This window comes from Panulirus ornatus, chromosome 42 (assembly GCF_036320965.1).
Source record: "Panulirus ornatus isolate Po-2019 chromosome 42, ASM3632096v1, whole genome shotgun sequence".
In the NCBI taxonomy this organism is placed as follows: Eukaryota; Metazoa; Arthropoda; class Malacostraca; order Decapoda; family Palinuridae; genus Panulirus; species Panulirus ornatus.
This window is the reverse complement of record NC_092265.1, coordinates 12946197-12962160: the sequence shown is the minus strand read 5'-3', so window position 1 is coordinate 12962160 and position 15964 is coordinate 12946197. Positions and strand designations below refer to the sequence as shown.

The 15964-nt window shown below is 38.4% G+C and overlaps 1 protein-coding gene across 6 annotated transcripts in view; it reads left to right on the top strand.

The window, feature by feature from the left end:
- LOC139761917 (sex-lethal homolog) overlaps nt 1-15964 on the top strand; it is a 334918-nt gene that overhangs the window by 124057 nt on the left and 194897 nt on the right. For all 6 annotated transcript variants that reach the window (XR_011715640.1, XR_011715642.1, XR_011715641.1 and 3 more), the window contains exon 6: nt 4299-4372. Coding sequence is in view for 2 of the 6 variants with exons in the window: in XM_071686559.1 (XP_071542660.1) it covers nt 4299-4372 (74 nt within the window). In the remaining 4 variants the exon portion in view is untranslated. The remainder of the gene's footprint in view (nt 1-4298; nt 4373-15964) is intronic.

Below are 15964 nucleotides of genomic sequence, written 5' to 3'. Positions count from 1 at the left end.
TCTGGCTAGATAGCCAGCTATGAAGTTGGCTAATCACTTTTTGTCTGTTGTGGAAGGTGTGTCAGGTATCTTTTGTGTGAGGATGTAACGGGATAATGGCAAATGCGCTGTTGATATCTGTTGCTGCTAATTATGTGAAGGAAAGGGGTTAAGGTTGCTTGAAGACATCCGGGATTTGTTGTGTGTACTGTGGTAGTGGAGTGATTAGGTTTAAAGTTATATTTTGTTGGTAAGCATGAGATATTTTGCTTGCTTCTGTTGTGAATCAGGTATTTAAAGAGTTTGGATACTAAAAGTTGCAGAAATATAGTTTGGTATGAATGAGGAGGGGGAGAAGTTGAGTGGCTTGAAGGGTTTCAGAATGGGTACTTTGAGGACAAGCTTCCAGATCTTTTGAGTTTTGTTGTGTTACCAGGAGTGGTTATGGAAGTCAGTAAGATCTTGAATTGCAATGGCACCAAAGTATTTTATGCGGATATTTGAAATTTTGTCAGGGCTATCTGCAAGGGAGCTCCACAAGTTCTTGATTGCAGGGGTATGGTTGGTTTTTGCCTGATTTTTTTTTAGTAGTGCTTCAAGAATATGTTTCTGTGTTCTTTTGGAAAAGGTATGTTGTTGTTTCACGTAAGAGTTGTGTCATGATTGGGGATTAGGGAGGTATGGAAGGTATGGATTACTTTACTGTTTGTTACTGCTGGTGTCTGAGCATTTTGTGATTAATGGTGTTGAGATAGGAGTGCCAGCTTTTTGTTTGATTTTCTGTTATTAGGTTTAGTAATGGTGTTGCATATAGTTTAGATTTGTAAAAAAAAAGTCTCAGATGATGCTGAATGGTTTTGCGTGAGCCTGTTTCTTTATTTTATGAGGTTTGTTACTTATGGTATGAAGTTTGGGATATATTGCTTTCTGTGTTCTTGTGCTTTGTTCTTTTTGGTTTCGCTGGAGAGACTAAAGAAATACAGGATAAAATGGTAAATCAGTAAATTAAGTTATTGATGGTAAAGTTTGGAGCTTAGATTCTATGTACTGTGTAAAAGCTTGTAGCTTTAGAAAGTTTTTACGTGGCTGTGTTGGTTGGGTGCACCAAGTGGAGTTTTATCAGAATAGGTAAGTGGTAAGAGAACAAGTCATGTAGTGTACACCAGGTGGTCCTTAAGTGCATTGTTTATGTTCAAAAGGTAATGTCTGGTAAGTTTGGCTGCTGGATGTGTTGGGTTGGGAGTCTGATTGCTTGGTCTTGTAGTTTTAAGATGTTGAAAGAATGCATTTAGCTTCTGAGCAGTTCATCTTTTGGATCTTTAGTGTAGGTGCTGAACAGTGCAGGATGGTGAGCATTGTGTTGGGTACAGGTCAAGTTTTAGTGTCATTGGTCAAGGGTACTTTGAGATGATTTCACTTTTCTGCTGTAATTCAATGGAGTTCAGCACTACTTAGCACCAGTGTTTCTCTTTCGATAAGACTGGTCTCTGTTGATAGAGATCACAGGGTCAAAGGTCTGGGTCCCTGCCACACTTGTAAATGATTTCATTCAAGCACAATTACTTTAGTTCTGATTTCATGAAGACTTCCTTGGGCAAGGAAGTTGTTTGTATCTAACATTGAAAGGTTGGAGATCAAGGTCAGTTCTACGGGATGGATTTCTTTAAAACTTAGCTAAAGTACTTCTCTTGGGTTAAGGAAAGTTTCTTGATTTTAAGGTCAAAAGGATGTATTTCTTTGGGACAAGGAAGGTCTATTGATTTTAGGGTCAAAAGGTCATAGTCACTGGTGCACTTGTAGAGTATGTTGTGTCTGCACATTAACTACAGCTGCTGGATGGGTATCATTAAGGCTTGGTATATGTGATTCTCATTGGATAGAGCTGATCCTTTTTGATTTTGATATCATGTTTCAAAGACAAGGTCATTACCTTATGTGTTTGTTTAAAAAAGACATGTTTCCTTTAGCATGACATTGATTACATGCTTGACTTACAACAACACCAAATTATTATTGAAGACCCCATTTTCCACCACCACTGCCAGCATCCCTGCCACCTCTTCACTGAGCCTACAAAAATACATACTTTTCAGTGGAAACAAGTTCCGGCTAATCTGGTAGGTAGAACAAATGAATTAAGAGTGATGCAGAATACTGGATGGATGTAGACAGTTGTCATATCACAATTGAACATTGAGAGATCTTGCAGTAATAATGTCATGTCTTTACCTTCAATGAAGAAAATAAGGGAACACTTGCCTTTTTCAAAAAGAAGGTTTGAGAGAAGAAGACAATGAAGACATTGTTCAAGGTGTTCATGCTTTCATGAACTGAATAATATTGTGTACTAACATCGCCATACAAAGCAAATGAAATTGCAGAATGATAGTGTTCAGAAGTCTTTTATGGCGTATACTGACTTGGTGAAAGAATTGAATGTCTGAGATCACTGAGGCTGTACTTTGGAATGCACAGGGGTGATTTATATCAGCATTTACACTTGAAAAATCCCAGAAGGCATAGTCTCCAACCAGTACTCAAAAATAATTACTTATTCACATGACAAGCATGGAAGGTTTTGTAAGATTTTACCTATCTGTGTTGTCCATTCCCTCCGGGAACTCCCATTGTGGAGGTGGCCACTTTATGAGTCTCCACTTATCCCTCTCCTTACATACTTCTCATGCATACACCATTCCATGCATTCATCCCCCATTTTTCTTCCTGCAGTAATTTTCCACTCTATTTTTTCATGTTACTGGTGGATGTCCTGTCACACTAACTAGTTTAATCGTATTATCATGCACTTTCCTTGTAAACTTTCCATTTTGCATTCTTTCCAAATGTTCAAACCACCTTAAAGTATTACATTTTACCCACTCTACCACTCCACAATTCATTCCCCTTGGATTCCCCACCATACCAGATCTCTCATACACCCCCTCATTACTTTTTTCATTCCATCTAGTCATACCACGTGCTCCTTTCAAATGATTCATATAAGATTGAAAGGTGCAATGAGCATTAAAAGAGAAAGCATGAACATTATGGGCCGAAAACTATTTAGCACATTGCCTACAACAATAAGAAAGACTTTGGTATGCACAGTGGGGAAATTTAAGAAGGCAATAAGAGGTATGTACAAATTGTACCAAATCAACCAGGTTGTGATCGTTATTTGAGCCTGCAGGCTTACAACAACCGCCTAGTCAACCAGTAATCCAACTTAGCAACTTGGGCACATCCCTTGTTGTGGAGGTAGAAGTCCTCCAAAGACATTCCGGGCAAACTTCAAGGAAGCTGCCTTTGCCACAAAAACTATCACTGTTTGTGCCACCCAATTTGCTTCCATCACTTAAACCACCTTTTCTTCCCCTACTTCCAACATCTTTACAACCACCTTTACTGCCACTCCAACCACCATCTCTGCCACCCCCTTTGCTGCCAACATAACAACACCCTCTGCCATCTTTGCTGCTGCTCCAACCACCATCTCTGCCACCCCTGTTGCTACCAACACAACTATCTCCTCTGCCATCATCAACCCTTGACCTCCTAGAAACCTTGAAGGGCTGTAAAGGAATTAGATAGGGGCCTGGAAAACCGTGTTGGGGTGTCATATATGAAGCAGATTTTGTCTCTGTTTGTCTTCAGTTTAGTGTCCACAGGATAACTACTTAACTTATGATTTTACTTTATTCAAATTTTGTGTAAAGATATTTTGGAAGAAAACAGAAGAGTGCTGTTCACTTTGAGATTAAGAGGTTACAGGCCAAGGTCACCACTACACTCATGAGTTGAATTGGAGGTGATATTGTTCCCACACTATTATTCAAATTCTAAAGGGTGAATTTGCATGGGTATTCTCTCAGTTCTAGAAAGGCTCTAACAATTTTGATGTCAAAGGTCGAAATCACTGTTGGGGGGGGGGGGGGGGGGGATATTGAGGCACTTAGTGATGGCTACCCATCACTGAAAGTTCTGGTTTCTCGCATTTTCAGATGTCTTGGATTAAATGAGCAGGTTTGCAAGTCCACCCAAGGGAATTGGACATCCCAGCCCTGTGCCAGCTTGCAGGGTCAGTGATGCCAGTTCAGCAAAACTAACTCCACAAAATGTGCCTGTCCTTATGCGCTTGTTCCACCTCATGGAAATGGGATTGGAGTGAATGATAATATTAGAAGTGTCAAAATTCTTTGTAATTATATTTTTAAGCTATATTTGTTCTTTGTGGGAACTTGATTTGGTTTCACTCACCAATATAATTGGTTGAATGGGTGCAGTTGTTTCTGAAATAAGAGTGTGGTTGTGTCTCACAGGTCGAGGGCGTGGCAACTACAACAACCGTGGTGGTGGTGGTGGTTACCAGGGACGTGGGAACTACAATAATATGGTGGGTGTTATATTCATTTTTTTTAAGTATTTCCCTTGAAGACTAATACTTAATTTTTTATGTAGTTTTCATGATAAATACAGGTTTTTGAAATTTGCTCCGTAATGAAGTTGCTGCTGTCATAGTGTTTATTTTAGTAAAATTCCGTGCTGGCTAAAGGAAATAGATCTTGTGTACGATGTAGTTTTCTCTTCGTATTATTACATACATTTTCTGAAGTGATGATGAATCATTATAATAAAGCCACTGATAAACAAATGAAACTGGAAGTTAGCATGGTTTTGCTTCTCTCAAGATATGCGCATAGTGTCTCGTGACTGATCATATCTGCACCTTTGAAGTGTTATAATGATGACTTCTTTCTAACTGATAAGGTGAAATAGAAAAAGAATAAGTTTACACCGATTAAGTAATATCTAGCTTCCCATAAAGTACTTTCTCTGTATCCATTTCTGTCATACCATGGATGCTTGAAGTTCTGATGCACTGACTTTATATTTCATATTATCAATGCCATCAACTTCTGTATGGTGCTGTTAGATTTTAAGTCTATGCCCCATCCCTCTTTGATGCTGGAAAGAACTTTGTGTGTAGCATGGGTTTTCTAGTTTACCCTCTTCGCACTTTGGACTTGTATATATGTTGTACTGAGAAAGTACAGGAGATACACATTTAGAGTTTTAATTATCTTGCCCAATTGTGAATAGGCCCATGTTTTGTAAAGGCATATTCAGAGTATATATGTTGTACTGAGAAAGTATAGGAGATACACATTTAGAGTTTTAATCATCTTGCCCAAGTGTGAATAGGCCCATGCTTTGTATAGGCATATTCAGATGCCTTGTCACCCACACCTCTCTGTAACCAGCTGAAAAGTATTTAAACCAATCAGTAATACAAATAACCATGATGGGAAGTGGTACACATTCTAAGCGGGCTGCTTATGGGTCATTGGGCGTATTAATACCTGAAATGAACCCAGAAACAAGATGTAAAAATGATTCATTCATGAAATTCAACCCGAGCAAATGTAAAGTAATGAGGATGGGGCACAGTGAAAGTTGTCCTCAGTATGAGTAATATCTAGCAGGAAGTGAGCTTCAGGATTCTGTGTAAAAGAAGGACCTGGGAGTTAACATCAAATCTAACCTCTCCCATAATAGGAGAATAGTTATGGAGACAGATTGACTTCTGGCAAGTATTTGAATAACTTTAGCAAGTTTTTCATATTCTGTATTTGGCCAAAACTAGAATATGCTTCTCTTTGATCACCACACTTGAAGAAGCTCAAAGAGCTATTAGAGAAGATCCAGAGAAGGGCATCAAAAGATACTACCAGAAGTAAGAGAGCTGAGTTACAGGAAAAGGTGAGAAGCTTTATATTTGCTCAGCTGGGAAGAGACGAGAGTGAGGGGTGACCTGATCAAAACCTGCAAGTTTTTTAAAAACATTGATGATGTGGACAGTGAACATTTCATCAAGAGATGTTAGCAGAGAACAAAAACATGACATGAAGTTAAGCAAGAGACCTGTTCAAAAAGATGTAAAATAATGCTTTTATAGTTTGAGTTGTAGATGTATGGAATGAAATGGCCGAGGACATGGATCATGCAGACAGCATACATGAATTTAAGAAGTATGACTATTGAGAGTATTCAAGAGATGGGGCCATACTGTCAAAGTGGCTTGCTGACTGAGTTGAATGCAGTATTTGTGGCCCTCACAGCAACACACAATGAAGGTCATGTTGATAGTGAGGTCTGGATCCCATATTACAACATATGTAACAGACTTAGAAGAATGTGTGGAGGTGCTGAACTGTATGTAATAGACTCTAAACTCTTTTTCATAATGTAGTATAATTGCAAATTGTCAAGGTTGAAAACCCAAACCTGGTTATTGTGCTAATGGCCACTATTGCAAAGCCGCATTAATTTTTTGAACATATATAGTCATGCCTTGACCTTAGAAACCTAATCCCAAATTTACTCTGCGTTGGGGATTACAACATATCACACCAAGAATGGAAACAGGTTGGAGATAACATTATATCTGAGGCTATCACTGGAAGTAGTTTGGATGAAGAATTGCAAAAAAGATATTATTTAGACTATGTGACAAGGTGTCTCTCTTTTGGCAAGTACTACACCGACTATAGGAATTAACACATGGGATCTACTCGACAGATGATATGGAGCTAGTAAGTAACAGCACTATACTAAACATCTTGTACTTTGTGCACAACCTGATTGTAGTAAAAATAAGTATGGATCCTAAATCGTCAAGGCAGGAGGCACAAAACCATGGAGATGAATTCAGCAATTTCAGTTATAATAGTAAGTGGATAAATGGGAGGATACAATGAGTGAGATATTTGTGACATACTGAAAAACTGTAATGAGTACTGAAACACAAAAGGAGTGTGGTAAAAGCTTCACCACTATAAGACTTGAATCATACAACCAACAGGAAGAAAGCACAAAAGGTCTAGAGTAGAATGAGTATGATTATCCTTACACTGGAAGCAAAAACATATTGCTGGTGTAGAATAGCCACAGCTCACCTATCCAAGGAGAGAAATTTTGTCTAATGGACTAACATATAAACCATGAAATCAAAAGACACAGAAAAAGGAAGAGAAGGAAAAAGCCATTATTAAATAGATAGGTAACCCAAACTACTTTATTCCTGTGCAGAATGCAAATTGAGGACTACAGACTTCATTGGCCCCCAAATAGAATGGGGCACTGTCTAGGATGATTGCTAGAAGACGAATGAGATCCTTCACAAAAACAGTATGAATTGGTGTTCAGTGAACCAAAACCCCTTAAACTACCCATCTGACTTCTTCCCAAATAGTTATCACCCATTGTTACACTTAGCATATTTCATCATCCCATGCACTTTGGCCTGGTACTGGAATCCTGAAACTTGTTTTGATAAAGAATGGAGGCAAACGACAAATATCTTCAGGTGAAAATGTTTGAATTCTGGCATCATCCCTGAGAGTTTAAAATTGACTTACATTGCATAACTTCTCAAAGTGGAAAGCATAGCTTTTCCAAATACTACCAACTGATTGCACTGACATCAAGCATTTTTAAAGTCTGGGAGTCATAAGAAGCAGATTGAGCTACATTATTAAATGAAAAGTCTTCATAACTCAGACAGCTTGATTTAAGACAGGAAGGTTCTTTCCTGCTTGCTTGACTTCTGTTTGATTTCCATACTCCATAATTCAACTATGTAATAACATGCTGTACGTGATGGGTAACCATATCCTCCACTTTGTCCCGGAAACCCTACATAATCAGCATTACAAAGTTTGCTTCCCAAAAGCTAGGAATATTATACTGCATAGGTGCTGTGATCATGTTTCTCGCGAGCAGTTATTTCATATCTACAGGCATTTTATTTGCCCAAGTATGGAGTACTGCTCTCTTACCTGGGGTGGCACATCTTCCACCGCTGTATTGATTAAAGTGAAATCAAAAGCCACCTGGCTTATTGATTCTGGCATTACCTTTCTTAATCCTTCCCTTTTCTTGTGTCAGTGTTGCTGCTCTCTTTCAGTTCTACAAGTATTATTTTGGCCACTGTTTTTGTGAGCTGTCAGCTTGTTTTCCTGTCCCACAAGGCTTGGACCAGAGACAGACATATTGATGCTGTTTCCCACAGTTTCTGTGTGAAGCCCAGCCACTTGAAGATTATCTGTTATGATACCTCCTTCCCCTTTAACAGCAAAGCTGTGGAAGACTCTTTCTTTTTTTGTCTTCCCTTTTCACGTGGCACTTTATCCTTTAAAAGTCAGTTCTAAATGCACTCTCAGAGCCTTAACTAATTTTACACTCTTTCTCTTTACTCTTTTTTTCCTCCCTGATAGCCTTTGATTAGGGCATGCTTTACTTGTGCCATGCTGATCATTATAAGAAAAAAATTGTCATAACTCTAGAGGACAAACAAGATGATGATGTGACATGCACACACTTTGCAAAGCACTTGATAAATGTGACCATGTTGTCAAAGCACATCTAGAGGTCCCTTGCCTACCACAGTTTTGCCAACCATGGTTTTGAGTATACACATTTAGTATGATTTACACCTTTTTTGCCGGCCAGAGTATCAGGTTTTGAGTGTGCACAGGTTTTCTTTGACACCTTTAAAATTTTATATGTGTATTAGTTCAGTATCATGTGGCTGTGGGCTGCTTGTATCCCAAATCTGGCAGACCATCATTTTTAGTGAGAAATAGGAGTATCATAACCAGGTGGTGTTGTCAGGGCAAATTTTGAAGTATCCTTTTTTGAAGCATAGCTGGGTGGCTACTTTGTGGGAGTATGGAGGTGCAGTATCACTGGTAATATATTGCTGTCATATTTTCACCTAATAGTTCTGCGCATAATTTCGGAGTACTATTAAGAATAAGATATGCGTGTTGTTTTTGAAGTATAACATGCTTATTTTTAACTATGAATTGGTCATTATATTTCAAGGGTTATTATCCCTAACTCCAGTTTACCTTGCCAACCACAGTTTTGTCAACTATGGGGTTTTCCAGGAATGTATCCCCAGTTTGTGGCAAAAGACTTTTGTAGAATGTGTAAGATGGTAATAACTGGAAAAACTGGAAAATGGAAATACAACTCTAACTGACTCACCACATCATGTAAATTAGGCCATTTCAAATGCCTCTACGGTAGAAAGCTCTCCCCCTAGGAACTCTACTTTTACCCCTGCTTTTTCTTATTCTTATATCTGTCATGTTGCAAACATGAATCAGAGTTTCATACCATGCTTTGCAAATGATAGTAGAATAAGTATTAAAATCCTGTCAGTAGAACAGTAGAAGACACTGAATGGCTATAAACATATTTTTATTTTGATACTTGATCGCTTTTTCCCATGTTAGCAAGGTAGCGCCAGGGACAGATGAAGAAAGTTCACATTTGTTCACACCCATTCCGTAGCTGTCATTTGTAATGCATTGAGACCACAGCTCCCTATCCAAAATCTTTCCATGGTTTATCCCAGATGCTTCACATGCCCTGGTCCAGTTCATTGACAGAAGATGGACGCCAGGATACCACATCATTCCAGTTCACCCTACTTACTGCTTGCACGCCTTTCACCCTCCTGGATATTCATGCCACGATTGCTCAAAATTTCTTTCACTCCATCCTTCCATTTCCATTTTGGTCTACCTGTTCTTGTTCCCTCCACTTCATACACATGTATCCTCTTTGTCAACCTTTTGTCACTCATTCTGTCCATTTGTCAAAACTATTTCAGCACACTCTCTTCAGCTGTCTCAGCCCCACTCTTTTTATTACAAACATACATAAACAAAGTTTTCCTCTGGACCACCAAAAACAGCACACCTTTCATTCGGATGGACCCGAGGATACCACATCTTTCCAATTCACCCTATTGCTTGCACACCTTTCACCCTCCTGGATATTCATGCCAGGATCGCTCAAAATTTCTTTCACTCCATCCTTCAATTTCCATTTTGTTCTACCTGTTCGTGTTCCCTCCACTTCAGACACATATATCCTCACATATATCCTCTTTGTCAACCTTTCACTACTCATTCTGTCCATTTGTCAAAACTGTTTCAGCATACTCGCTTCAGCTGTTTCAGCCCCACACTTTTTATTACAAACTTGCATAAACAAAGTTTTCCTCTGGACCACCAAAAAAGCACACCTTTCATTCAGGATAAGTCCATCCCCTCTGGTATTGGGAAAGTGAATAACTCAAGAATAGCACTGAATACTAGATGGACATAGATAGTGGTACATCCTAGGTGAAGGATGTGGGAGATACGAAGTAATGATATGTGACAACCTTACCTTCAGTGAGCATAACAAGGTAAGCTGTCACAACTTCCATGAAGATGGTAAGAGAGGAAAAAACAGTGGTGTCGCTCTTATGGGTGCTAAGTGCTCGCATCACCCTAAAAGGTGGACAAAATTGTAGTATTAGAAAGTGTTCAGAGATCATCCATAACCCTTTATGATGCAGCGAAAGAATTGAACTATTGGAAACAGCTGAAATCAGTGAAGCTCTAGTTTTGGAGTTTAGATGGGAGATATATATATCATCATTTACTCTTGGAAAATCCTGGAAGGTATGGGTCTCAACCTTACACTTAAAAATGATTCCCTACTGGCATGAGTAGCTCAGAAGACTGTACGATATCTCCTCCAAAATGAAAAGGTGCAATTTTTACACACACACAAAAAAAGACACCTTGAACATGTGGGGTCCAAGACCCAGCACATTGCCTGTAACAGTCAGAAACATAGGAATTTATAGTATGTAGAGAAATTTAAGAAGGTTCTGGACAAGTATTTATAAAGTGTCAGACCCCCTAAGTTGTGGTGGCTCTTAGAGCCTGCGGACCATAGTTTCCAACAGCTTTGTTGACCAATAACCTAACTCAGCAACATGAGCTCAGCATGAATTGTGGGGTAGCAGCCAATAAATACTACTTAAGGTGTAATTCATGAATATACTCAAGATTTGAAAATGGTTGAGGTAAGCCAGCATTTGCATGCTTAGCATTGCACCATTGTTTAAACATGTTTCATGGACTAAGTTGTAATGAGCTAATTATTCGGTTTGCTTATTTTTGTTGGAACATTCATGTTGGCTTTTCTTTATATAGTTGATCTTGATCAGATTTTACAGTATGTTTATTTTTTATCACTTTCAAAGACTTATTTACATATGCATTCAAGCTAATTGGTCCGTACTGTTCAGGTATTAGCCAAGAACCTTGTTTATGTATTGGTGTTGCAAATGCCATTTTGCAGCTCTGCAATTTTGCTTTCGTCTAGTCTGTGCCTCATCACTAACATCATGTGTTTCACTGCTGCTGTCTTGGTCTTCTTGAAGAATATGGCTGGGGTTCCACCTGGTCCATTCTCTCTGATGATATCATCTGCTACATCAGTATCTTTGAGTGCCTTTTTATTGTAATGCTTCAACCAGTAATCTCAAAAAATTTTCTGTTCACTCCTGTTTGACAAATTTGTTATTTAGTAACATTTTTATCCTTACAAGATGAGAGCTGAACAATGTGAAAGCAGATTTAGATAATGTTTATTCCACAATGAAATGATGTACAATCAGTATTATGGATAACAGTTGACAGTGTTGCCACCAGCCTTGTTTATCATTATTTTTTTCTACTTTATGGATTGAGAGAATGACTTCTAATATGCTATTATTTTCTGAATGAAATCTGTAAAGTTATTATACACACATAAGCAAAAACAACTTTTCGGTTTTGGTGGCAACAACCAAGTAAACTGTGTAAAACTTCTTTCCCACCTCCCTGGAGGGCAGCTGAGCATGATATGTCATGTGGAGGCATTCAGCATCCTTACACTCCCCTCCTATACTCCTACACAGAAATGTAGCAGGAAGTCTCAGATTGTTGACATGCAGCTGTATATTTTGTAGGGGTCATTTCCATACTTTTCCCTCATCTTTACCTAAAGACCCCAGTCTCTCTCTCTCTCTCTCTCTCTCTCTCTCTCTCTCTCTCTCTCTCTCTCTCTCTCTCTCTCTCTCTCTCTCTCTCTCTCTCTCTCTCTCTGTTTCTCTCTCTCTCTCTCTCTCTCTCTCTCTCTCTCTCTCTCTCTCTCTCTCTCTCTCTCTCTCTCTATATATATATATATATAAGATATAGGGTGTTTCGGTTGGGATGGTGTACGAAGTGAGAGGGTCAGGGAGAATGGTTTGGGGAAGAGAGAAGAGGTAGTGAAAACTGTGGAATGCGTGCATAGTGCCATTGTACAAAGGCAGAGGGGATAAAGATGTGTTCAAATAACCTCAGAGGCATAAGTTTTTTAGTATTCCTGGGAAATTATATAAGAAGGTATTGATTGAGCAGGCGAAGGCATGTACAGTGCATCAGACTGGGGAAGAGCGGTGTGGTTTCAGAGGTGGTGGAGGATATGTGGATCAGTTGTTTGCTTTGAAGAATATATGTGAGAAATACTTAGAAAAACAGATGATTTTGTATTTAGCATTAATGGGTCTGGAGAAGGCATATGATAGAGTTGATAGAGATGCTTTGTGAAAGGTTTTAAGAGTATATGGTGAGGGAAGTAAGTTGCTAGAAGCAGTGAAAAGTTTTTATCGAGGGTGTAAGGCATGTTTACAAGTAGGAAGAGAGGAAAGTGATTGGTTCCCGTGAATGTTGGTCTGCGGTAGGGGTGTGTGATGCCCCATGGTTGTTTAATTTGTCTGTTGATGAGGTGATTAGGGAGGGAAATGCAAGAGTTTTGGAGAAAGGGGCAAGTATGCAGTCTGTTGTGGATGAGAGGGCTTGGAAAGTGAATCAGTTGTTGTTCACTGATGATACAGCGCTGATGGCTGATTTGGGTGAGAAACTGCAGAAACTGGTGACAGCTCTATCTATAGCCCACACTTTGCATCTATATAACATTGCTGGAACCACTGTTCCCTCAAATATACCCATTTTTGCTTTACAAGATAATGTTCTCTCCCTCCGCCTATTTTTCAACGCTCCCAGAACTTTGCCCCCTCCCCCACCCTGTGATTCACTTCCGCTTCCATGGTTCCATCTGCTGCAAATCCACTCCCAGATATCTAAAACTCTTCACTTCCTCCAGTTTTTCTCTATTCAAACTCACCTCCCAATTGACTTTTCCTAATAACCTTGCTCTTATTCACGTTTACTCTCAACTTTCTTCTTTCACACACTTTACCAAACTCAGTCACCAGCTTCTGCAGTTTCTCACCCTAAATCAGCCACCAGCACTGTATCATCAGCGAACAACAACTGACTCACTTCCCAAGCCCTCTCATGTACAACAGACTGAATATTTGCCCCTCTCTTCAAAAGTTAACTACATCTCGGCGACATTTGCAGACCTCCTAAGCAAAAAGAAGATGACGATAAGATAGTATACAATAAAATCAAAATTATGATAAACAATCAAGAGGTTATGATAGTTGCAGACTTCAGCAGTCCAAACATAAACTGGAACACGTTAACAGGTGACCGAGAGGGAACATGATTAACGGAACTGTGAAGATGCTTTTCTAGAACAGTTAATTGAAAAAACCGACTAGAGGTAGAAACATTCTTGATTTTGTCCTCACCAGTGACACAAACTTAATCAACTCTTGCAAAGTAGGCAAGGCTTTGTCAAACAGCCATCACAGTTTGATTAGATTAGAGATAAATTTAGATTATGAAATAAATGAAAACTAACTCTGATCCCAGATTGCAGGCAAGCATATTTTGAAAACATTTGACAAGAAATTCTTAGTACCAATTGGAAAAAACTTCTTGACATTTAAACAACAGAGGAAATGTAGAATAATTCAAAAAACACACTACTCGATTGAAAATAAACATATTCCATTAATTACAAAGAGAACTTGCCATATTTCAAAACCATCATGGATGAAAAGGAGAGCAGAAGGACTAATTTGCCAAAAGAAGGAAACATATAGGAAATTCAAATCAATGGGAGCTGATGAAAATTTCCTGGAATTAATCAAAATCCAAAGATGGTTTAAGAAGATCATAAGAGTAAACGTGACGAAGAAAAAAAGAATATCCTTTAAAGTTAAGAATAATCCTAAGGAATTCCTCAAATATAAAATTTTGACAAAGGAAGACAGTACAAGAGGGCATTGGTCTATCATGAAACAAACATGACAAACTAACTACTGATGACAAGGAAATGGCTACCATACTAAATTATTCTTTTTTCTTGGTATTCACAATTGAAAAAGTCTCGAATACCGCTGCCAATGAAAATGTTTCAAGGATCTGATGAAAAAGAGTTGAAGGTTAGAGAAATAAAGACCTCTGAAGTACTTAAATACCTGTACCAGTTAATATCCTAATAAATCCAGTGGCCCAGATAACTTAACTCCAAGATTTGTAAAGGAGGCCAGGAAATAGTTGATATACCCCATAACAAAAATATTCAACAAATCTCCATCAGATGGTCAGGTGCTAACAGACTGAAAACTAGCAAATGCTACTCCTGTATGTAAAAGAGGAAACAAAACATGTGCCTTGAACTACTGCCCAATTATCCTTATGGCAGTGTTAGGTAAAATGATGGAAAAATAGATAAAATTGTCATGTTTCTAGAACACTAAATTATATTGGACAACCAACATGGTTTTCCGCCATAGAAGAGCCTGCCTGATGAATTTGCTGGAATTTTTTAATGTAATTTATCAGAATAGGGATGGAAAATTACTATCTGATGTATGATATTTAGATTTTTAAAAGGCTTTCGATAAAGTACCTCACAAGAGACTTTTACACAAACTCAAAGCACATGGAATCGGTGAAGAACTCTGTACATGGATCAGAGCCTGGCTTACTGAAAGAAAGCAGCCTGTAGTATTATACAGCGAAGCCTCATATTGGCTAGACATAACAGATGGTGTGCCACAGGGGTTGGTCCTAGGCCCAATTCTTTTCATGATATACATTAATGACCTAGAACTCAGTGTCATATCTAAGATCTCCAAATTTGCTGATGATATTAAACTAGGAGGTAGAGCTGTAAACAGGTGGGACTGCAAGATGATTCAAAGAGGTCTTAACTTACGAGGAAAGTGGTCAGACAGATGGCAGATGAAGTTTAATGTAGACAAGTGTATAGTTATGCACTTTGGGTACAAGAATATAACTAAAGTAAATGAAGAAAAGGACCATGAAGTTGTCATTAGTAACAACTTGAAATACACTAAGCAGTGTCCAGCAGCAAGCAAAAAAGGTAATCAAATGTTAGGTTTCATAGCCTGGAACATAGATTATGAGACACCAGAAACAATTCTCACACTTCACAATTCTCTACTAAGACCATACCTTGAATATGCAGTTGAGTTTTGGTCCCCAAACTATAAAGAAAGATGAGGAAAAATTAGAGCAAGTACAAAGATGCACAACAAAATTGATCTCATCCTTTAGAAATCTGGTATATGAGAAGTTGATTAGATTTCTTATCTCTTAAAAAATGTAGACTTCATGGCAATTTAATCCAAGTATTCATAATTCTGAACAAGTTCGATAAAGTAAACCACGAGCATCTTTTTGAAATACAAGAAAATATGGCTACTACGAGAAATGGAATAAAACTCAAAAGCTAAGAGATGTATTATGGACGTGGGAAATTTTCTTTTCATATAGGTGTGTTGAGCACTGGAATAAGTTACCATCAGACATAGTGAATGCTAAAACTATAAATACCTCCAGAAGTTGTTGAAATGTATATTTTATTTATTCATGTGTTATTTGAGAAAAGAGTGGTAATGGGGACACTAGAAGGTTAATGTGCAGCAGCAGGGAGTTGGTGAAAGCTTAAAGAAGTACTAAGTGGAATTAAATTTGTCATGTCAAATTAGATTTTTTTTTTTCAAACAACCCAGTCATGGGCCAGTCAGGCCTCCTGTTGTCTGTCTTTCTCATGTAAACTTCTCTTTTTTTACTTAGGTGAATTACTCTTTATGTGATGATGCTTCTGTCTCCAGCCAAATGCATAGCAGAGTTTACTTTTGCAGGATTGGAAGCATTAATCCCCT